This window comes from Ornithodoros turicata, chromosome 7, assembly GCF_037126465.1.
Source record: "Ornithodoros turicata isolate Travis chromosome 7, ASM3712646v1, whole genome shotgun sequence".
NCBI lineage: Eukaryota > Metazoa > Arthropoda > Arachnida > Ixodida > Argasidae > Ornithodoros > Ornithodoros turicata.
The window spans coordinates 16,941,590-16,966,412 of record NC_088207.1 but is presented as its reverse complement, the minus strand read 5'-3'; the positions used below and the strand labels follow the sequence as shown (position 1 = coordinate 16,966,412).

The window sequence follows — 24,823 nt, the reverse complement described above, 5'->3', positions numbered from 1 at the left end:
GAATTTAGAACAGGGGCATAATCAGTAGGGCGCACCCAACGAATGGGGCGTACGCGTACACAAATGAAGACAATAGGACAGAGTTTTACAACACTGTTTCCCCAGCACAGCCCACAATAAGAGCACCTCATGCTCACATCACTCTTCAAGCTGTAACCACGGCAGTGATGGGCAAAGTACCTCAAAATTATACTTAAAGTAAAGTACCAAGTACCTGGCATCATTAGTACTTCAAGTACAGTACAAAGTACCCAATTCAAAGTGTACTTCAAGTAAAGTACAAAGTACCAGGCAAAGTACTTCAAGTACTGATCAAGTACATTGCCAATTTAGTTTGTATCACTTTGCATTTTACTGTTTAGCATCTGTGACTTCTTTTTTTTTTTTTTTGCAGAAGTTTAGCGAGTATTCTTGACAAATGCTTTGGAGCCATAAAGTCTTAGGTTAAGTGCTAACCCGTGAATATAAACGTAATCAGAGGTCATAATGTGCAGTTACATGTAGGAAGGTAATCAGCAGCTGTGCTGTGATTATGCAAAATAGTATTACACCCTGACTGATCCAGGATCACCTGCCTAGTGTGGTGTTCTGGTACTAATCTTCTGCTATAGCAGACTAGGAAATTTCAAGAAGAAAAAAGTACAAGGCAACAGAAATTACATATTTCTGGGAATTTCTTGCTGCTTTTTGTTTAGAAAAAGAACATGATGAAAGTAAAAAAGATGAAGCACAGTATAAGCCTTCATTTTTATACGACTGTAATCTGCTGCAATGTAATCCATGTGACCAATTAAAAAAAACGTAAAATGTAAAAATTAAAGCCGGTGTGTCTTGCAGAGTGTTCATCATGTAATGCAATCACACATATAATGTGATATATAATGCATAAATGCTTATTAATTGCCAATGAAGGAGACATTATAAAAAAGCATAGAACTCTGCATTGCGAGAAATGAAATGACAATGGACCAAGTCATTGTGCTGCCGGTTGCGATGTCATAATGTGTGCGTGTCTTTGTATTCCATTCGTTTTACATAATAATAGAAGTGTTGATACTTTTTACACATTTCAAGCCTCTCAACAATAGATGTGCTTCAACAAATGTGCTATTTAAAAACACAAAAATCCTTTTTGGTAAAATGTACCGCATCCCACTAAAAGCGCTGAAGTGACGGCAGGAAGACGAAAACTCAGAGATAGCCCTATCTGTGTGTTTTCGTCTTCTTGTTGTCATTTTAGCGCTTTTAGTAGGATATATTTTTGATACTCTTTTGTGACTTTTTGCCTGGAGTCCAAGTTTGGGTACTTGAGTACTTGATGGGAAAGTACTCGGAAAAAAGTACTTGAAGTACAGTACAAAGTACACGATTTAAGATGTACTTAGAGTAAAGTACAAGTACCCAGAAATGTACTTAAAGTACTACTTGAGTACTTGGTACTTCAAGTACTGCCCATCACTGAACCACGGTATTTGTGCTGCGAGTGAAATTCACTTCATTCACAAAATACAAGTTTTGGTTCCAAATATCCTTGTTGGCTCCCTTCTCAATATCTCGTGCTGCATGAGGGTGACACAAGTTCTTTTCGGGGCGAGCTTAGAGTCGCGATTGTACAAAAAACGGCATGCACCCACAAAACAGGAAATGGGAGAGCTGATGCTCTGAGGCTGGAACAGCATACAACGTAACATTCAACAGTTGCCGCTTGCGTCGATCCCGTCGTACGATTGTGTGTATGAGTGAGAAAAATGTAAGAGTGAAAGAGGGATGAGTGAGAGAGAGTGGTTGGTTTGTCCCTTCAGATGATGCACCCTTGGAAGTCGCTGGGGAGGTGTGTTAGCTTAGCTCAATCGGTAGAGCCCTGGACCGGCAATCCAGAAGATGTGGGTTCGAGTCCTACAGCTGGCTAGCCTTTTCAGTGACTTCCATCTTTCAGGAAATGGGTTCTGCGCATGTGCGGCAATGACCTCCCCACCCCCTCCAATTACATTAACGGGCCCCAAAACGGTTGGCTACCCTGATCTAAAACCCGTGTAGGTACAGGAATGTGTTGGTACATTACCTGCCAGGCCAGAAGAGCTTTGACGTTTTCTGGGGCTATTTGGCTTTTTGGGAGATGCAGATGTGCAGGGCTTGTCATCTCCAGCTTCTTCTTGCTGCGGAGTAATCATTTTTTCAATTTTTTTTTCATTCAAATATCATTTCATTCAATCACCAATCTTTTTGTTTTGCAACCAGGATTTTTCATTTGAAGCAGGCCACTTGTGCAAAAACAAGTACAGCTGCCTCTAAACTGTGGTATACATATTTAAATGTCATGCCCGGTGATAACCACAATCCGGTGTAAACAAGATTAGAAATGTAATCGAAGCAAATACGTAAAAAGCTAATAGCTCTTTCGTAGAGCCGGATGTGAGAAGGCTACTAGAATAGTCAGAATTCATCTTGCATGTCGCATACGAGATTAATTTAATGTCAAACTGATTTGTTCCAACACATGGACATTGGATCAAAGATCAAACAAGTGCACTACAGAATGTTATTGCTCAAAAGCGAAAGAATGTTCAAAGCACTAACAAACAAAGGTGCATTTAGGTTTCAGTTAAAGCAGCGACAAGTGGTGATAACTCAGACTCACAGAAAAACAGCACTATGCACAATATGTCTGCAAGTGCTACACACTTAATCAGTTGTAGTGTTCTGGAAATAGTAAAATAATAACTGTACTGTTTCGTAAAGAAACAGAAGGAAGAAAACAATTGGTCTACGTGCACGTACATCCTTGACCATGACACACAAGGTCAAGCTATTCTGTCTGCATAAAGCAAAAAACAAAAGAAATCACCATTTTGGCTTACACATATTTTCCCATCATTGATTTCCTTTAATGTAATTCCTTTAATTGAATCTCCTTCCATGGCACAGTGACTGTGCCAGAAGAACATAAAATAAAATAAATAAATTTCTGCATAAATGGCACTTTTGATTATTTTTTATGCTAGTGCATCACATTTGAGAGCATTAAGTAGGCTGACTGAAGTATCTTATTGAGTGAGCCAATAAAAATTATGGACGGGAATCAGAAAGAAAAGGGACGTCACTGTCAACCGATTTTGCAATTACAGTTGTGCTCGACTCAAGTTACGAGCAGATGCCACATGCTAAATTTCCACTGGGACAACGTCACAGCTTTGGAGATAAGCGAGAAAAATGAATGCCGCACAATGAACGAAGAGCGATAACATAAAAACAACGCCAGACAAGCACAGCTGTTTCCTGTTCTTACTTTCCGTTCAGTGTGTACGACAACCAACCAGCCCAATTTTCCACTGTGACTACAAACAGTTTTACCGTGACGTAAGTAAGGTGGCGTCACCCTTTGTAGAAGGCAAATGCTGCAAAGCCACCATGTTTACCATGGCGGCCACACCTAAACCATGCTTACCATGCACGAATGCTGTGTACTGATTTCACCCACTTTTTCAAACCTCCTCTGCTATCTATTTACTCAAAACTCCAAAATGTAGTGTGTAACTAAGCGTATAGCTACACTTTTGTGAGCGCATCGTGAGCTGTGCGTGGGGGTAAACATGGCGGAAATTTGTAGCAGACGACACGGTTGCTTAAGCCCTATGCAGAGGGAGCTAGTATTGAGGCATCCTAGACGTAAGCATTAGCTACTGCCCTCTAGTGGACATCACGAGGGTGATTAGCCGACATAAAAGTGATTGATTGAGATATGATTAAATGTAATCAGAGAGTTTTATGGGGAATCAGTGGCTCTAGTGCTTGGCAGAACAAAATCCGGAAGCTACTGACAGCGACATCACAACGTCAAAAGTGGATGCTATAAAATTCTATTCCAAGCTGCAAGTGTAAGTGGGATATTTTGCATGGTGGCTCTGAACGTCCTAAGAAAGCAGACGACAGTGTTTTCCTAGCTTTGGCTGGGTTCGGACTGCCGCTTTAAACATTGGCCCTGCTATACTTTGCAGGTTGTTACCGTAATTTCTACAATATCACAAATCTGCTGCTTTGCATTCTTGTGCCACGGTCACACAGTTATATACAAAAGGCGAGGCACTATAACAAAAAGGTCACTTATTGCTCATGGTGGCTGCCCCCTAGATAAATTTTGGGAAATGTCACCAATTGCAACAATCTGCAGCTGCCAAAAAAACTTCGTGAGAATTGTTCTCGGGTCCACAAGTTGCATTGTAGGTGCATGATGCACACATAAAATAGGTGCAAGGGTTATGCATTGATAAATGCCACAAATTTTAGAATCCAGAATTCACGAGATTTAGTGACTGTGAATATGTGCCCAAATCACGAAAAACTGCGGCCACAACAAATGGCTTTTACATTACATTACCTAAGCCACCTTCGTACGATAATGAATAAATAAAAAAAGGAAAGGAGTAGGAGAGAAAGAGTGAAATCTCCAGCAGTATTTGTATAGCTTGATCACCACCCGAGAAAGAATGTGGAGAAACAGATTTTTTGCAGTGTAACATGAAAAAATGTGGTCAAGAAATGCAAGCTTGGTCAAACCATTTCAAAAGGGTTGTGTATTCTGCTAGAGAATTGATGGGGGGTATTTATCTGAGTTCCCACACCTAAACATCCGTTGTATTAGAAACACCCTTCATCCGTAATTTCGGAACACTGTTTTCGTGGAAAGGCATTTCCAGGAACACGAAAGAAACACGGGTTCCAGGAACCCACCTCTTGCCGTTCGCATCTAATGCAGAAGGTACGAATCACTGATCAATACCTATGATTTCTGTGACGCCCAGCTTCCCTCTTGGTATTTTAAAGGGGACACCACCGGTGCCGCTGGCGTGCAAACTTCTGACACATTCCGAAGAGCCTACGATTGATCTCAACAGAAAAAAAAAAAAAAAAAAAAAGAAGAGAAAAAAGAAACAGCGGAACAATCGAAGCTGCGTTTTCACAGGGCGTACACTAGCGATTCTCGAAAGATAGATGTCGGGGAAACAGAATCCGTGCAAGAAATCTCAAGTGCTTAAAATTAGAAATCGGAATACAGAGGCATCGAAGTGAAACCGCAACTTGCACCGATGCTCGGAGACGAGCACTGCACGATCGTACACGAGAACATCGGAAAGACTACCTTGCAAAGCAGCTCAAATGCACCCGGTTGATTTCAAACACTGATCAAAGGTCTGTTAATGTGGCTTACTTGTTGAGAACCTTCCATACGCTTTCCTTCGCCGTCAAATTTCGATATAGCAAGCACATAGATGCAGAAAACAGTCCAAACGCATTAGCGCATGCGCTATTTAGACACCTTGCCAGTCACAGCCAACTTCCGTATTTCCATTCCTTGCCTACATGTGGCGCAACGTTTTGCACTTTTACCACCGTCACCATAACTAATAAGCTCTACTTCCATATATTCGTGTCTATTTCATTCATTTCATTGCCACTGGCCGCACTGGCCGGAACAGCTGTTCGGATTTGGCTACGACTTCGCTTGGCTAGCTCTCGCTTTGGCTCTGACGCTCGCCCGCTCCGTTTTGCTTTCTCGCTTTCTCCCTCTTTCTGCTCTGTGCTGCGGGTGCTGCGCTGTCGTTTGCTGCGCGAAGGGAACAATGGCGATTCCATTGACAGATGGCGAATTCGGGTGGTCATTTCGTAGCAACTTTTTTTTGTCAGATCTCGAGCAGTCATGTTCGCTTGGTCAAAATGAAGCAATCTAGCATGTTCGCGTGGCGCTTTTCGAGCGCTCGGAATTTGCCAGCTAGCCATGTTCGGGTGGCAACGGTCACGTGATCCAGCTCGGTCGCCGACCTAGCAATATCCGAGCTCTCGGCTGTGTTGCTACGAAATGACCACCCGAATTCGCTAAGAGCTGGGTCAAAGTTTTGCCCTGTGAAGGGGCGAAAAGCTTGCGCGTGATATGTGAGGCCGTGATGTTCGAGCTTTTTTTCCTTCTTTTTATTCGTGTGTCCCGCAGGTTGTCGTGAGCCTCCTGAACAGTGGAAATAATACGTCCCGCTGTGTGTTGTTATGTTGCGCGAATCCGACACAGTTTGCTAAACCCCATGCGACCAAAGTAAACTCGACAGAAACCGCGTGTCATGCGCACCTTGAATGCTAGCATTCCACTGACAAAACAAACCCGCGCGACCGACCCGGCGGGAGCATATGCACTGGAACTCCACACAGCGCGGGGTAAAAATTGCTTTCGCAATAGAATTCGCCAGAACTGTGTAAGTTTTCGTAAAAACGGAGCACTAGGGCGATGATGGGGGAATAAAATAAATAATAATAGTAAAATAAAGTACACAGTCCAGTCTGGTAATAGCGAGAACGCAATAAGTCCAGCGAATAAAGCACTCTTTGGAATAAAACTAATATTCGAAAGCTTTCGAGCAGAACCTGCACTTTATCGGATGAAAACACAAATAACGTTCACATCCCAAACAGGCCATTACAGCCTCACACGTCTAGTTTACCCGCCACTTTTTTATGTTAAGTATCCAAAAAAGAGGCGGGTAAACTAGACATGTGTAGGGCTATAATAGCCCGTTTGTGCTGTGAATGTTATTTGTCTTTTCGCCTGATTAAGTGCAGGTTCTGCACGAAAGCTTGTCAATATTAAAGTCTTATTCCAAAGAGTGCTTCATTCCCTGGACTTATTGTAAAAATGGAGCAGTACCAACTTGTAAAGTAATTAATTACGAGCAATTCAATTACTAAAGTTAGCTATGCTCTTCGTAATTAATTACTTCCAAAATTACATTTGATCTTTGTGAGTAGCTTGTAATCCGTTTGGAATTTCCTGTTGGATACGATTTGGCAAACAACTTCATTTCGAATATTTGATCACTTTCATAATATCCACAAGCAGGGAAGGACAACGGACGTATTTTGGTTACTGTTTCCATTTTCGTTACTGCTATATTTTCGTTTCCGTTTCGTTTCCGTTACTGTTTCCGGTAATGGAACGGTTGTTACAGAGCTGCGGGAGGACAGCCCGTCCGGCTCTATCAGCACCCTGTTTTGCCCAAGAGCTGCTTCAGTGTCACGCGTACACACTACGCAAGTAATTTTAAGTCATTGGGATGCGCGCATCTTGCAAGATAAAATATATATATGTATATAATTAGGGAGTGACGTTTTCGGATTAAATGCCTTTCTCGGATTCGGGGGTAAAAATTGGGCGCAATTTTTAAATCTGTAATTCGGGGAGAAATCGGGCAATAATTGTGCCTTCGGGTGTTATCGGGTTTTTTTGTTTCTCCTCTTGTCTTTTAAATCCTTTCCTAAGCTCTCTATTTCTTTTCTTCTTCTTTTTTTTTTGCGGGATCGTGATCTTCCAACGGTAATCCCCGAAGGCATAGAGTGTGTTGACACACATGGGTGTATTGCTGGGAACGTAAGTGACCCATTCTTACATGTGTTACATGTGGCGACCTTTGTTCGTCTTCTGTGTGAACGTCACTTGAGGATTTCATAGTGGCTGGAATTCGGGGAGAAATCGGGTTTAACCCGAATTGGTCGGAGGTCAGTTCGGGGGGGGGGGGGGGGGGGGGGGGGGGAATAACCGGGAGGAATCGGGTTTAACCCGAAAAAGTCACTCCCTATATATAATATGTAGGAACGTGTTTTCAGTCTTCAGTCACTCGGAGTCCAGCAACTAAAGATGGGTGTAACTTTCATCTAATGTCGCATTCATAAGCGGACCCTTTCAAAAGTAAATAATACTGCCATGGCCACAGCGAAAAGAAAAAAGTACAAAATAAGCAACTAAAAATCATAGGCTGCCATCCTCGTGCTATGGTGGAGTATAGTCACGTGTCGATGTTGTGGAGTTATGAGGACTGGGGCGAGGTAAGTGAGGGATGCACCATCGAGATCCATTTTGCGCTTTTTTTCCATGCTCTCCTGTAGTATTTATAGCATTACAGGGAATGGAGTCATCAAAATACAAAAACAAAAAAAATGAAAAGTCACTCAAATGTCATCGCACAACAGGAATAGCCATTACCCGAATTCAATGCCGGACGATAAATTCGTTTCTGTTTCTGTTTCCGGTAATGGAGGACCGTGGTATGTGTTTCCGTTTCCGTTATCGTTACAATCTTCAATTTCGGTAATATACCGTTTCTATTTCCGTTACCCTTCACTGTTCACAAGTTTGCTCCTCTATGAAAGACAAGACCATGGTTACTACAACGCATGTACACAACAGTGTGTGGTGCGCAACGGTAAAATGGTGGTATAGATCATTATTATGACCAGAAGGTGTGGCAGACTAATTGCTAACAGCATTGTGAATACTTTGCTTCCGAAGGCCAAGTGGCATTATGAGCTGCATGCACGAGCAGCATTCCCTCTGTACACAGAGAAAGACATATCAGAAGAGACTGTGTACATTTGTCTTTTCTGTGTTGCTCAGACTCAGGGTTTCGTCCATGACAGAGAAGAAAATTCCCTCTGCCTTTGACATAACACGAAAAAACGCCTTTGTCTTCGCTGTCTAATGTTCTAATGCCTCTGCTAACTAATAAGCAGATTTCTCCAGAAATTCTTCGCTACCAGTAGTAATTTTCTTGCTTAGTCCACTAGTCATTTCTGTTTGAATAAATATACAATAAAGGTATACACCAAAAATTGAATGTAACTGAATTGAAGTGTAACTCAATTTCTTTACGGAGTAACTGCACAATTACAATTCTTGAGTTAGAATTGTCACTGGCGTCATTGTCACTGTAATTTAAGTACTTTTGTGAGCATGTAGTGGTAATGTAATGTAGTTGTAGATGACGACACTGAAGAATCACGTGTGGTGACACTCCAAGAGGCCCGAAATGCACTCGGAGCTGCTAATGGAAAAAGTCTAGCACTCGTAAGTGAATGAGATAAGCTTGTTTTTTAGTAAAATAAATTACTTGAATGTTTCAATCTCTTTAAATACACATGAGCCCAGGAGAACTTGGTGCTTATAGTAATCTTGCACAAATGAGTATGGACTGTTTCACGTGCATGCCAAAACCACCGGAACAATCTTCCCTCCTACAACCATGAGGTCTCTCTCTCCTCTCCATACATCCGCCGACACACCAGTGCCACCTCGTGGCCGACACCAGCACATCCATGACGGCACCTAGGCTGGCATCACACACTGCCCCCCCACCCCCCTGAATCAAGTGGTAGGAGGTGTCCACAGAGGGTGGTATGGGCTCAGTTGATCTGCATTGGCCAGGCCTTGGTCTTTCCTGGTGCTTGGGTCTTTCAATATGTACAAGATGCGTACAACCTGTTCAGTCACACGAAATGGCCCTGTATGGAGAGGGGCCAGTGTGGCCACGAAGCCCACACTAGTTTTGCTCAGTGGATGCACTTCCTACGTGCACTTCCTACAGCATGAGGTCGTCCACCTTAAACACAGCTGGCTGGCATTTCTGGTTGTACTATCTTTCTTTGTTGGCTTTTGCCAAAGCTTGATGTTTCCTCGCAAACACTAGGGCATCCTGAAGGTACAGGTCTAGTCCTGCTGCAAGTGAGTGGGGAGCGGAAGAGGGTATTATACCATATTCTTGGCTCGCGGTTGGTGGTCCCAGGGAGTCCGGAGTTCCTTCCCATAGCACAAAAATGCAGGAGTGTACCCAGTCGCGACACTCTCTGAGGTACGCGTAGCAAAGGCCACTTCTGGTAGTCCTTTGTCCCAGTCTCTATTATGCACTGCTTGACAATGGCATTGTGGGGCTCCACAGTCAGCCCTACATGCCGGTACGCTCCAGTGTAGCGTTCCCTGATGCCCCAATGTTGTAACAGTCCGTTGATTCGAAGTCTCTTAATTCAAATTTCTGGGAAATCGTAACTGATGCTCAGGTCCGACCCAAGTCCTGTGTACTTGAATGGGGGGAAAAAATGCCCAGTAGTTCGAACACATGAACATGCACAATGGCTTATTTGAACGAGATTGCCCGGCCAATGCGTTGCTGGAGTGTCGGGGGACACAGTTTGCTTATTAAAGTGGGACTCTGCAACAAGATCACCACAAAGGTTGTAGTATATATCCGTAATGTTTGGGACGTCAGGAATATGTGTACGAAATATCTTGGTCCAAAACTGCGCAAATTTTACTCAAATTATTACGAAGCGAGTGCTTCACCTCTGTGAAGCGAGACGGCACTGGAAGCAACACACCGCTGACATCATCCGGCATCCGGCAAGGGAGAAAGAATGCAGGCTGGGAAGCAGACGACAATGCTGGGTGACGTCACGGAATCCTCCTCCGGACAAACAGCCGTAGTATGGCCGCTCTGTTTTCTGCTCTCCATATTTCAGTTCCGGTTTGCTATTGTCATCATTTACGAATTACGAATACTGGAGTAGCTTAACTAGTAGTTGAACTACTTTTCAGGGGAGTAGTTAAAACTACTTCTTTAACTACTGCAATGTATTTTAACTACATCTATAACTACTTAACGCTGTCCGTCAACATCAATCCCTTGAAGTGTTGTTGGACACCTAAATATGAATCACAAGCATTGATAAACTTTGGCTCAAGCAACTGCTACGATCGTCAATTACAAAGCTTGCAGCGGGATTCTTTCTGCGCCTACTCGATAAACTATAAGTTGCTGAATTATTTCACATGAAATGAGGCTTCACTAGACAAGTAAAGCTTGCGGCAAAATTGGAAGTAGTTGGCACCTGCAGTAACCTAACTACTCAAAATAGTATAACTAGTAGTTGCCACTACATTTCTGCAAGTAGTTGATAACTACTTTTTAACTACAATCAGGTAGTTTAACTACATGTAGTTAACTACTGGCCATCACTGGTACTAGTATCCTCCTTTTGTGCCATTCATGGCCTTTTAGGCCATGCGTCCAGCGATCCTGAAGGAGGCTACCACATCTGACCCATTTTTTTGTTGTCCAGTTTAACGTCGAAAGGTATGTTGTGGAAGTGTGCGGAAGGACAGTGACAAAGGGAGAAGAAAACAGGAAAAACTGTAATGCCGCCACACGGGCGTTGGAAAAATCAGAGTTTATCAGATAAATCTGATTTATTGCAAAAAAAAAAAAAAACATAGGAGGGAGATTATAGGAGTTTAGCCGATAAGTCGGAAGCCTAATTATGGGCAATGTTTTTTTTTTTTTTTTTTCCTGTGATTGTATAGCAACCTACTGAAATAGTATAGAGCTTAATCCTAAATGGAATCCTGCAGGCTTTGTGGACTTTACTGATGTCTATGCACATGCGGTTCCCAGACAGTGGAGGGCGAATACAAGCAGCGAACCCAGCAGGGCATTGTCAAAGTTCCCCAGGTCTGTAGCAAGAAACTTTTGTCGGGAGGCTGCTGAAGTAAAGTTCCTCCTGACAAAGTAGTACGTACTTCTGCAGCAATGTAGGTCACGTGCCCTGGCAATGGGATCCGTCAGATCTACATAGATTTTGATTCAATTTTTTCATGTTATAATACAGTTCTGCAACATCTATACTTTAGTATTTCACTATTCTATTTTTTACTTCCATTTTTTTATCTATGTTTTATGTGGCAATATTTCGGAACACCATTGGTAAAACTACCATTTTTTCCCTTTATTTTGTTCATTGCGCATCTTCGGAGACGTGTCTTTCCTTTACCCCCAATGTGAGAGGGTGAAGGACCATCTGAATATTTTTTTAGCGTTTGCCGTTCCCTTGCCTTGCCAATGCTCACACTATTTCACAAGGGAGGTCATTAGCCCAAAAGAGGCGTTCCAGCTACACATCTAAGCTACTATGCAGCTTTTAGACTGCTACGCAATCATTGGTTCTCTCGAGCACCACTAGCATCCAGCATCAACTTCTGAAAACAGAACGTGCTACAAGTAATGAGCAAGTCAAGTCGTGCTTCATAAGAGTAAGGAAATCGAAGTACTGCGATCTGTGATCGCTGTTATCAAAGGCAATGAAGAGCACAACGAAGAGCTGTCTGTAGATGAGCTAGGTTGCTAGCTAATTTGTCACAACAATATCCAGTGATGTAGCACACATTTTTGTGGTACATGGCTTCCTTAACTGGCAAAACAGGTAGGTTTTAATCCTCCCATGTAAGAGTGCATACATATGTATGCGTTGCACATTTTTAAAAACTGAGCATGGCTATGGTGATATACTGCAATGGCCAATGGCTGGGTGTACACGAATGAACGTACTGTCAATAAGGAATATGAATTTTCATTTGTAGAAAGTTTTTTTTAGACAATTTGGGTATCTGTAGAGTCCCAAGGTTCGCAAAATCTTTCAGAGCAATGTTCCTGACATCATATTTATGCATATTTAGACGTTTTGTGCTGCATATTTTGGAATATTTTTGTGCATTCCCGGGACCACTGATCAATCGTTGTGTGCCTCAGACAAAGTCTGTTAATAAAACCTGAATAATAAAAGATGGTGCCCACAAATTGGATCCATTATTTATGACTTTAGAGTATGCATGCTACTATCTCTTACTGGGTTGCACATACACAAACTGATGCTGTCACAGGTACACTCAGCATTAGACACGCAGCATACATAATCAGCATAATATATACCACTACCCGTATACCATATATACGGGTAGTTCCATTTATAATCGACCAAGGGGCGCAGGCAACATTTATATTTTCTTCAGGAAAAAAATAAATGTTATTCCTAATCTAAAAAGAAGCAGAACAAGCCTGGTCGCAGGTCTCTGCGATATTTCGTTCTCGGTCTATGAGGCTCCAAATAAATGAGCGTGACTTGAGCAATTCCAGCTTTTCCAGATTTCACGCGCTGGATCCTCCGAACGGCTGCTCTCTTCTGAAAGCAATTTCTTTCACTGACGGAATGGGTGGAGAAGATTTGTTTAAGACGATTAAATGGCGGTGGCAAAAATTTCAACAACAAAAAATAAGAAATCGCAAAAACGCCTTTGGTGACGTTTGTAGCACAACTTTGCCAATTTCTTACATGGTCCCACGATTTCCAAATATGACGAAAGTTATGCGAGATCGAAGAGCTTTTCTTAGTCTTTCGTTTAGTACACAGCACATTATCATACCTTCAGGCATCCGTCTACAGTGACGCCGTAATCACGAAGGCGTGCCAGAAAATCGCCGTTTTCGGGGCAGTTTTTCTCAAAAAGGTTATCTTCATTTTGTTCATACAGGGTGTCCCAGCTAAATGCGAACATATTTTTTGAAAATATATACTATATCCTTTTTCCGAGATGAAATCAATTGCAATATAGCTAGGGCCTGACTTTTTCAGGTTTTATTTTTGGCCAAATTCGGGGGGTAAATATCGGGTGATATTTTTCATTGGAAAATTCGGGTGTATTCGGGTTAAATCCCCTTACGGCATATTCTGTCGTCAGGAATTCGGGTGTATTCGGGTGATTTTTTTTTGTTTAATAAAAATTTGTCTTAACATGGAACTAATGTTTAGCAATGTTATCAAAGTTTATTTTAATGCACGCTTATGAGTGTGCCACGCGACCCGGATGTTTTCGGGTAGATTCGGGTTAAACCCGAATTTTACAGATTTCGTTCGGGGGGTAAATATCGGGCAGATACGGGTTTAACCCTAAAAAGTCAGGCCCTAAATATAGCATATGCCGAAGGGCACCCCTTAGGAAGACATTAGCAAACTCCTAAGGCAATGTCTTAATTAACTTTCAATAATTAACTTTTTATCATAAAAGCTACGAAGTTGTCCCAATGAGAACATCTGGTCCCTTCGGTCACCTGATACTGGAGCCATTTCCAGAACAAACATCCGCTCGGTAGATCGTCCGCAAAAAATTCGGGAATAACACAATTTTTTTCTTTATTTTGTTCATTGCGCATCGTCGGAGAAGTGTCTTTCCTTCACCCCCAATGTGAGAGGGTGAAGGAGCACAGTGCCGCCTCATGCGTCGAAGATGAGCTTTAACTTGTGGAAACAAAAAAACAAATGTATCCGGTGACTCTATCGGAACTGCCCTTATCTTGGGTTGCATTTTCTGTTTTCTTGTAATTTTGGGATGGGTCTTCGAAATTGTGCAATGAACAAAATAAAAGAAAAATATGGCGTTCCTTCACGAATTTTTTGCGGACGATCTACTGAACGGATTTTTGTTCTGAAAATGACTACGATATCAGGTCACCTAAAGGAACAGATGTTCTCATTGGGACACCTTCGTAGCATTTATAATTAAAAATTAATTAACGATTTTTAGGTAATTAGTCATTTGACGGTTGAGCAACATATGGCCAAGAACGTCTGCCTGCCCAGAGATGATAGAAGTCTAGAAAAGAAGAAAACAGCACGTCTATAGCCCTTATAGTTATTTTGAAAAATCTGTATCAAAAAAAAAAAAAAAAAAGAAGCACTATAATTTACCTAATGAAAATTAAACTTTTGTTCGTTTGAGTAGAGTGTTTGTCCTTGTCACTCCTAGTTGTGCCTAGATTCAGGCTCTTCACGTTGTGGAGTTGCTTACAAGCACAAAAAGATTCGCTTTTCTCGCGATGCTCTCCTCTGCCGCTGCACCTTCCCACATTTTCCACTCGCACTCCATAGTCATATCTAGCGAATTTTGTTGTGCAGTAAGCAACATTGTGCGGCAACATGCTGCAAATATCTAGAAAGAGCATATGCAAGATTCTGCAGCTGCGGCAGAGCTTTCCCGTCGCAGGGCAGGGGGCGCAGCCATCGTTTTTTGTCGCTGGTTATGGGATCCTGCCTTCAGTATCTGCAGAGATTGGTCTGTGTATACCACGTGGTCTTCGCTCTGCCCTCCACTTGTACCCGTTTTAATGGCAACACCGATTTGGGCGATGGTCCACCGACACCGTGAACCATACTGTCACTTGAACTACAAATCGGGCGGGAAAGAAATGGACAAACATGCATGAAGTTGCAGCAAACACGACAAATCTGGCAAACACGGCATGTTTTCGATCGTCAGTGTGCCTAGTGGCGACTGGTGGGAGAATCGTAGCATCTTGCCGTACTTCACCGTTTGGATGAGCGGCACCCGCATCTCTTCCGCTTTTTTTAGGCGATAAAAAGTGCACAAATTATGCGCATAAATTTGTTAAATACCAGATAGGTCTGTAAAGGTTGACCTTTGGGCTTAAGTATTAAGTTATACAGACATTTTCACAACTGGCTGCAACGGGACTCTCTGCTTCCTCCTTTTATGGGCGCGTTCGTGTGTACGCGCATTACTTCCAGCTAGGGTTGCCACCAGGACGGTATTCTACCGGCACAGCCGGTTATTTGCGCGCTCTGCCGGTTGCCGGTAAGAAGGTGATACCGGCAGCCTTTTGCCGGTATTTGTGGCTCAAGACCTTTCGTAAGGGCTTTTACGGGGTTTTTCCTTCAACATTCCACTACAGCTTGAATAAATCTGGAGCACAGACCTAACTCCGCAGTCTCCAGTCGTTTTCTTAGTTATTCATTATTATGATTATTCATTGTTATTATTATTATCATTGTTATTCATTACGTCTTGCGTTCGGAGGGGACAGAGCAGTGGCTGTGCAAAGCTGCTGGTGGTTGTGTCGAGCCAGCTAGAACGTTCCTCACCCACTTTCCCTTTCCCACGAGTCTTTCCTCCTTTCCCTCTATTCCACCTCCTCTCCCTCAGCCAGTATTTTTCACTCCGAAAGGTGGCAACCCTACTTCCAGCAGCTCTGGTACTCACACATGCACGATAGAAAACAAACATTTTGTGGAAAGGGTTGGCAAAAGAACGAGATGACTCCAGCAGTTGACAACGGCAGTGACGGACAGCAGTAAGGCTTACCAGTACGGCATGATCGGGAGAAGTGTCATAACGGGGCTTGAGGCAGCGCCACCTCTTCTGGCTTCCAGGATCCTTTTCCTGAATTGGGGGGCATTCACTGTCGGTTGCCAGACCTGGTTTCTCACTCGGCTGCTTTGGACCCTTGTCAAATTCTGCAAAAGCATGCGGAACTATTTTGAGTCCCAAGGTGGTCACTGCATCGGGTAACTGGAAATGCTCAAACAACACGTAGTTAACAATTTGGGCCAGAGAGTTCCTGCAAAATGCATATTTTTAGAATGCATTCTAACGGATATCCTAATATTTCTCCACATATCACCAGTCACAATGACGTAATCTACAATGTTTCTTGTGTCACAAAGTTGCATGTTTCCCACTGATCGTCACATATTATCAGGGTTGTATATTATGTTGTATTGCTGTGCCATTCGAATGCTTTTCTAAGCATTTGCCATTACTTTTATTTCTGCCACTGCTCACCTAAAATCAAAAGCAGAGCATCAAACCAAACCAGAACCGGAACCGAAAACAGGAAAGAGCCGTTATTTTTTGCCGGAACCGAACCAGAACCAAACTGAAAAGGCTGCCACCATCTTGGTGCTGAACCGGAACCAAACAGACTTAGCAAATTTCGGTTACCATTTCAAAACAGGTTTCAAAGCATTGAGAGTTCGAGACTGACAGTTTTTCGTCTTTCCAGCCTCAAGTGCCCCAACCCGTTCCAAAAGTGACCAGTTGGTGTGACATTTTTTGTATCCCGAGTCTCCAATACAAGCGGAAATGCATAGCTGGACGCCCTTTCTATAGTTTTGTATTCCTGTGGACAAGCGTTCTCGTCACAGCTTTGCAGACAGCCTGTGGCCAGCTAGGACATGCGAAGAGAAATAAGGCTTTCGGAACTTTCCTACGCTTTATTTTACGGCATCTACGGTAGAGCACTGCACGGGCTTACCCGAAAGCCCGAGCCCGGCCCGAGATTGAGAAGGAATCATCATCGCGGCATCCTTCGTTTGGCACGGAATATCGCTGATTCCTTATTTTGCAGCGTTCTGCCCAGAATTTTGCTGAAATCCGATTGGGTCGAAGGATGCAACTGGTGCAATGTGGACGGTTAGTACAACGTTCAGCATCTCAGGAGAAGTATTGCACGCTCACGCAAAAGGGCACCAGATAAAGCGCTGGACTGGTAATAGCCTGGAGTGGCACTTACACAAAAGGAAAACCCTTGGTAGTACGCACATTGAGCTGTTATCCCACAAAGCATACAAATCTTACCCTCGATATCCAGTATCTGGTAGAGCCTGTAGTCACACATTCCACCGTCCACTCGTCTGACATTGTTGAGCTTGTCCAGAGCTGAGCGGATCCTCTGCTTTGCTTTGGACATCCTCTCTGGGTCGTCGCTGTCCCAGCGTTTTTTCCTCACTGACCAATCCTGGAAAAAAAAAAGAGACAATTATTGGTTCTTTGTGTCCCTTCAGAAAACCTATCATGTGCTGAAAGTAATGTCATAATTTTAAGATGTTCCTTTTGCACAAGATTACGAGCATGTATGAAGTTCTACTGTAATTCAAGCAGATCAGCAGCTAAAACCTGGGACTGTTACCGACAATAATGTTTCCTCGAAGGCTTCTGATAAGTACCCAAAGATCTCAGCTCATTGTTTCCGTTTCTGTTTCCGATCGAAATTCGGTATTGGTTTTTCGTTTCCGTTCCTGAAGTAGATATTTTGTTTCTGTTTATGTTTCTCAGCTATTTCTGTCGCATGTTCCATTTAAGAAACAACAATAATAATAATAATAATAAGGCTGTTCTAGCATAGGCAATGTGGCATTGACAGCATTATTCACACGTAATGCTTGAGGTAAGAAACATAGAATGATGGTGGCCTTCCTCGAGCACTCATACTTCAATTTAGAGGTACACGCTGAATCCGATACGGCAGACTAGCACATCCAACACAAACAGTCACAATTACCACATTTACTTTCCCCTGAAGTCAACCCAGGATGCATACTGCATCCCCATTGTCCCCTCATTCCTTCCTCTTGTTGTCCTCTCTCCACCTGTCCACATCTGTACGCTGCTCATAGTCACAGCTGCTTCACAGTGCTAACATATAATAATAATAATAATAAAAAAAACTATATTTACCCACACGCTGATGGACTCGCGTATTGAACACCGTAATTTTCTGTTCCAGGCAAATTAAACGCACTGCAACTTTAGTAGCATGAACGGATCATCGATCATCGTTACTCTTCTGCGTTGATTAGGTTCTAATTGCTGACCCGAAAGGTTCGTATGATTGAGATTCTACTGTATACGAGAGGCACCTCCTTTGAGGAAACCTTGCACAGCGTCATCTCGAGCGATGCGCTGCCCCTCTATCCTACGCTGTTCCAAAGATGTTATAACACGCTCTTATAAAGATGCTACATTGAAAGGCTGAGAGTGTTTTCCCTTGTCTGAGGATGCAGCATAAATGCACTCAAGTACAACCCTTAGGTACAACTTAGGTACAGCCCTTCACTACAAGGGTACTGTAGTAGTGACACCCCCGTACTCGACACTGCGTGTTTCATTCTAAACAGTGTTTCACTACATCTTATAAAATGGGAGAAAACATTGCAAGTAGGAAAACATTTTTTTAAAATAGTCATTTGACCTTGTACCGAGAACAATGAAAAATACTGCATCTATTCAGGACTTTTACTGCATAGCTTGGGAGTCTTTAGCGCATATTTATCTGCACACTATTAATAATTAACGAGGACTCAATTAATTTAAGCAATATTCGCTGCAGTAAATTCTACACCCACATAGGGTATCGCACCACGCCCATTCTCTCCAATGAAGACAGCCTCCCAATTTTAATTTTCTGGTCCGAAGCTTTCGTATGTCGTCTAAAGGAAGCATGTGCACCCACCTTGAACACAGAGCCATTCTGCTCCTTCCAAGCCTTCTTGCCTTGGTGCTCCCATCGTATAGAGAAAATCCCCGAAGGCCTGTCGACCCAGTGCAGCTGCTGTCCGTATCGACCTTCGTCCAGGCTTGGGACGAAAAAGTCCCGCAGGAGAAGGTTTTGTAATCTGCAGGAAAAAAAAGAAACCTCCTGATGAGAAGCCAGTAGTAAGGCACTTTCAACAGCACAGTTGCTGACCTTCTGAAGTAATGGTTTAGTGAGATGTCGACAAATTGAGAATGGGCATAGGGTGTAGGGGTTTTCCCAGCAACACCCCTCCCCGAAATTATTGTCTCAAATATATGTGCTGTACTAGCCAGCTGACGTGTGTGTCAGCACCCCCCCCCCCCCTCCCCCCGCCTCCATGAGATATCAACCACTGCCCTAACACAAAAATCAGAAAATATAAAAACAAGAACAAAGGCCAATGTCATGCGGATAAGACTGGAGAAATTATGAGATTTCTTTTCTCCTGATAAAGGGCCAAAAGTGACGGTGATTCTTAACACTTCAGTCAAATCAGAAAGTAGAAAAATTGCTGTTTTAAAGACCAAACAGTTAAAAGGCCATTCAAATGTCGAATGCACGGACTACTGCATACAAGACATAGCCATGCATTTTAGTGGGCCGCGTGTGGTTTCCCAACCCCTTAAAACTAGCAAGCTTCTAGAGTGTTCTGCAGCCACCAGAATGGCACAGAATGCAAGATCATACAACTCTCGATCAAACTGTTACCTGCAAGACATCTGGAATATTCTGGTTTATGCAAGAATGACTCCTGTGGTTCCACGCCTGTTGGACCCAATTGGGCTCATGAATACGCCTACAACGAAAACAATTCGCAGATTTGAAATTTCTCACAGTATACGCCTTCAGTAATATTTCAATCAACGTTAGTGGCAGATATTGCATGCAAGGATCGCATTGAGGCCGATTTCCTTTTATGGCAATACGGTAATGGTCGTAATTCAATAAAGGGAAGCACAGTGAGATTTAATAGCAAATTATTCGTTTACAGTGACCAACTCATACGCTCCCCCCTCAGCGCCGTAGCCTGGAGACCTACGTCGGCGTCGGCAGAGATACCCTAGTGGGATTCAGTTGAACTATTGGGAGAGCACCTGTTCCATTCGCGGTGTAGGGGTGCCCGTTGTTGCTCAAACGCTTTGAAGGCAGCCATTGCTTTCTGAAGATGCCGTTATCGAGATGGCAACTGTTTGTGTTCTTCACAGAGTTCGAGGTAACTCGTTACTGTAACTAAGTTCCTTTTTTTGGTAACTTGTAACTGAACTCGGTACTTTTGCGCCGTGGCAACTTTCACAGGAACTCGTTCCTTTTTCAGGTAACCTTGCCAAAGTAAGTTTAGTTAAGTTCCAAGTTACTTTTAACTCGCTTTTCACTCACGTCCACATATTTTCTTGCTTTCTCTCCGATTCCTTCATGGCATTTTGCCATAAAACGTGATATTCAATCAATGACAGTACTTTATTCAGGAGGTAAGAACCGCTGCCATTGAAATGAAGCTGACCCATTGTGCGCCCACAGGGAGTAAGATGCTAGCGTTCGAATAGACCTCTACCAGAGAAACGTCATCATGACATTGGTAGACAGATTGAAACCGAAACAAATCGAAGTAACTTGGAAGTAACTCGTTCTTTCTTTTAAGTAACTCAGTAACTGCGAGTTACATTTCAGGCTGAAGAACTTCGTTATTAACTTAGTTACATTTTGCACACGGTAACTTAACTTGTAACGAGTTCTTTTTGACGGGAACTTCTCAATCTATGGTTCTTCATGCGAGATGCGCGCTAAGTGGTATCGCTAATATCGGCGATACGTGAGGTGTGGTTACGGTGGCAACTAAGAAAGATCTTGCGCGCCCAGATGAATCATCAGTGATACTGTACGAACTTTAAAGAAATAAATGAGGACAGACACAAGTGCACCTCATATTCATTTTATTCAGAAACTGCCGATTCAGCGCTGGCAGCAACGAAAAGTTAGTGTTCCTCCCTGGTCGCGGATGTTACCGATCCACGGGTGGCATTATTAGGGGCCTTCCTCCCTAAGCGCTTAAGTCGCTTTACTTTCCTCACACGCTTAAAGGAAGTGATGCAATCGGCGCCAGCGCGCAGAACATGCTAGCAGACGACAAAGTCATTATTTTCATTCGCAGGGATCTAGAAAACTGCAGTAACCTTGTCGAGCTCGTTGATTGCAATCAATTCCCAGACTGTTACTGTAGGGAATGGCATCATTTCAGCCCAAATATTCCGGGCGTGCGTGCTGAGAGAAGCGATTTTGTTGCATCTCCCATAGAAATTTGACAAACTTCGCCAAACTTAATTCGCCAAAAATCAGTGGATCGCGTCACGCCTTCGAAAATATGTCATTCCCTAGAAAAACTCGAGGAGAACGAGCCTGTACCTGTTTCGTGTAGAAATTTAGTGAGATTTACGAGAACCCTGCGAACAAAAATTCCCCGTAGACTTTCTTAAGAGGGGAGTTCTCCTAAAGTTTAGGTGTACAAGGTGTCACATTAAAATTATGCCGATAAAAGCGATAAAAGACTGACGGCACACACAACAGGTGTTTGGCTAACCTTCATGCTAAAAGTATGTCGACCTGTGTACCAGCCTTTCAGTCGTTCGCACCTACTACCAGCTAGCTTCCTTTCTGCATTATTTTCTGAGGCAAATAAATGTGTGATATGCTTCCGTCTATCCTCGTTTATTTAGTTCGAGTTGACACAGCATCACGTTCACGTGCAGAAGACCATTCTTAGCTGTAAACGCAGCCACGCCTCGGATATCGCCAAGAACACATCGCTCAAGGCAACCGATAACAGCATCCTCAGAAAGCAACACCCGCCTTTGAAGTGTTCGAGAAACCTCGGACACCCCGAAACAAGCGCTCCCAATAGGGTTCATTCACTGACGTCACCTCGCCGCCATACTGTAGGTCCCTCGAAGTTATGTTCCTGCATTAGATCGCTGCTATATGCTTTTTGGGTGACTATTAACCTCGAAAACATGGAAATTGCTTGGATATGTTACAAAGCACAATAACTTTGAAACACCAAATATACGGCGAGTACGATATGGGTAGCGGGGCTTGGACGGGACCTACAATATGGCGGCCGAGGTAGCACATCTGCCTGCAAGCGATAGTGGCGGGTGGCGGTCTCCTGCGGATGACGTCATGTGAATAAACCCTATAGTTGAGCTGAATCACACTAGGGTGTCTCTGCTCTCGCTCCGCCAGTCGAAGCCACGTTCAAGTTAAGGTTGTGGAAGCTGTACTAAGTACTTTTTTATTGAGACTGCAATTTAAAAGACCTTTACGAACACGAAAATGTGTAAACTAGAGATATGCACAGTCCCTTGACCAGTGGCGTAGCCAGACCTCCAAGGTAGGGGGGGCTCGATACGAAAACTCGCCCCTCCCCGCTGATCCTCTGTCGACAACACACACATACTTGTGCACACTGCAAACTGAGGATTAAAAAGACGAACGAAAATAGTTGATTTAGACGTTCACAGTACGATTACATGTATAGGCTGTCATGACCAATGAGGTGGTGTCACGAGATTGGAAGTATTTTGAAAAGCTCATACTTTGAAAACCATTCAAGTGTGCTTCTTAGATAGACGCCATGAACTGCAAGAACTTTCGCGATCGTCACACTGGTCCCCCCCCCCCCCCCCACACACACATATATTATGTTCTCGGATTTGCTCGATTTGTGTGGGTCGGTCCGTGGCAGGTAGGGGGGGCTCGAGCCCCCCCTAGCCCCCCCGTGGCTACGCCACTGCCCTTGACCTACTTGCTTTGCTGCGCGTACAAATACGCGTGAAAGAAGAAAAAAAAAAACAAGCTATTATCAAGCGAAACTTATGTGCTGCGCTATGTTGTATCATGTTCGACCGATTCATTTGGTACTTGTGACATTCTCTCCAGATAAGGGTTCAAATCTTAGTGTCACGAATCCGAATGATTTAAAAACGCTGATGGGTACCTGCGAAAGAGAACAAGCTGTTCCTGAAAGCCATTTGCAAACGCTCCACAACCACGTGCTTAAGGCAATTACTACTATTATTATTGATCGTTAACAATATTCCCGACATGGGGCCGCACTTTCAATTTGCGCGATGGCTGTGACAAGTGGCAACAAGAGTACCACAGCGGTACATATGTGCGCTGTTATACGTTTGGGAAGATCTGATGGAACGGGAAAGCTAGCAGGGTTGCCTTTTAGTATCTGCAAGCACGCGCTTTGTCCTCTACGTAGACTCCGAACCTTGAGCGTATCACACGCAACTTTCGGAAGTCACCATGAAGTTGTGGTAGTCCCTTGGTGATACTGGTGGACACATGACAGCGTCAAGGACGCAACGATCTATCATAATAATCGCACGCATGCTTCTTCTCCTACGCAACATACCTCAAAAGACCTTGCACGATGAATGGCCAACGAAAATGACTGAAAATTCACAGGCTACACTTGTGTCAGCGAAGCAACAGAACACGGTGCGTAAGACGAGAAGAGGACAGTTCACAAAGGCGATCACATGAAATGTGGGAACAGGAAAAGCCTATTACATTACGCATTTTACGCGGCGTGAAACATGGCGGGAAAGAGTGGTTCGCAGTGTTGCCACCCGTCAAACGAATGGATCAGCTAGAGTCCAGAAACGGTGTTTCATACTTTCGCGTGACAAAGGGCAATCAAAATCTCAAGTGCAAATACTGCCGCGCTGAAATCTTACACAAACAACTGCATGCATTTCCCGATCTCATCTCTGAAAAATGCACAACACGAGATGACATATAAATTTGTAGTTACTTCTATTTCGAACAGATGGCAGCAGCTGTGCCGTGAGTTTTTTTTTTTTTTTTTTTTTTTTTTTTTTGTCGGCTGCCGGTTATCAATCTCCCGCACGCCTGGACGCGCGCTTTACAAAGCTTCGCTGACTCCTCCGCGACAGTATATGTCGTGTGGCAAGGTGTTTTCCATCATGTGCTAACATATTTATGCGCATGTGGATTAGCTCATGAATGAGAGATAACACACAGGTTGGTTGTACATGATGGAAGGGAACCCCGAGGTACGACCCCGTGTACTTGTTCCTTGTCTCAGGGTTCCCTTCCATCATGTGAAATAACCCTCAGATGGATAAAACTAAACAATTAATCCGCTGTAGCCGCTTACGAACGGTCATAGTCGCCTCGCGACGTAAAGCCACGAATTATTATTATTGTTATTTTTTATTACATTTATTAGATTGCGACGTCTCACTGTTGTGAGGCAGATGACCAAAGGCGTAAATCATGATACGTGCCATGAGAAATAACGTTTTTTGTTATGACCCGCTATACAATTTAATGTAAGTTAATAACGAATCACCTTTAGTGAAATTAAACGACTGTTAATTAAACTGTAGTCATGCTTGTAAAATTGATCAATGTTAGTTAGTTAATGCATTCTATAAGTACTATATAACTGCACTCTTTTTAGAACACGTCATTTGTTGACATACCAGCAATGCCCGGACGAACAACTCCACCTGAAGCAGCAAATGCAGAGGCGTCAGAAGTCCTTCACGACATGTGGGGCAAACCCTAATCTAACCCAACCTAACCTAGAGGCACTCCAGTAAACCGCAAACACCACGGCGATGCCCACGCAATATCGTGAAAAAGATATTTGGATATGACAGGGATTATTTCAGACAGCCTGTAGACATCCCACGTATGTCCAGGAGACTTAATTTGTCCCACGGTTCTCCACATTCCAGGAATGTCGCACAGACGTCAGCACATGATATTTGGATATATACCCAGGATGTGGTTAAATCCCTGAGCTTGTGTCAATACTTGATGAGCTCTGTACGGAATGGGTACCCCAACCCACTCATTTGGGCAGTGGGGTAACCGGGCAGAAACCACTTGGGTATCCCACAACACATTAGGAAATCTCTTCCCGGGAACAGCCCCGCAAAGGATACAGCCCCGACGACCGTTCCATAGGCCGCGCGTTCAAAGACACGGCCCATCCGGGCACG

General features: G+C 43.4%; 1 protein-coding gene across 5 annotated transcripts in view; it reads right to left on the bottom strand.

Moving 5' to 3' along the window:
- The window catches only part of LOC135400253 (scm-like with four MBT domains protein 2), a 57,475-nt gene extending 34,053 nt beyond the window's left edge, over window positions 1-23,422 (bottom strand). For 2 of the 5 annotated variants that reach the window (XM_064632033.1, XM_064632032.1), the window contains exons 1-6: window positions 23,203-23,421; window positions 19,494-19,581; window positions 18,723-18,885; window positions 17,069-17,228; window positions 15,794-15,945; window positions 2,063-2,156 (exon numbers count right to left, since the gene is read on the bottom strand). In XM_064632033.1, coding sequence (XP_064488103.1) covers window positions 2,063-2,156; window positions 15,794-15,945; window positions 17,069-17,228; window positions 18,723-18,885; window positions 19,494-19,504 — 580 coding nt within the window. In that variant the 5' untranslated portion in view covers window positions 19,505-19,581; window positions 23,203-23,421. Of the gene's footprint in view, window positions 1-2,062; window positions 2,157-5,206; window positions 5,332-15,793; window positions 15,946-17,068; window positions 17,229-18,722; window positions 18,886-19,493; window positions 19,582-22,776; window positions 22,796-23,202 lie in introns of those variants that run through there. The other 3 variants (XM_064632030.1, XM_064632031.1, XM_064632034.1) reach the window with 3 other exon arrangements.
- Between the last annotated feature and the right edge of the window lie 1,401 nt (window positions 23,423-24,823).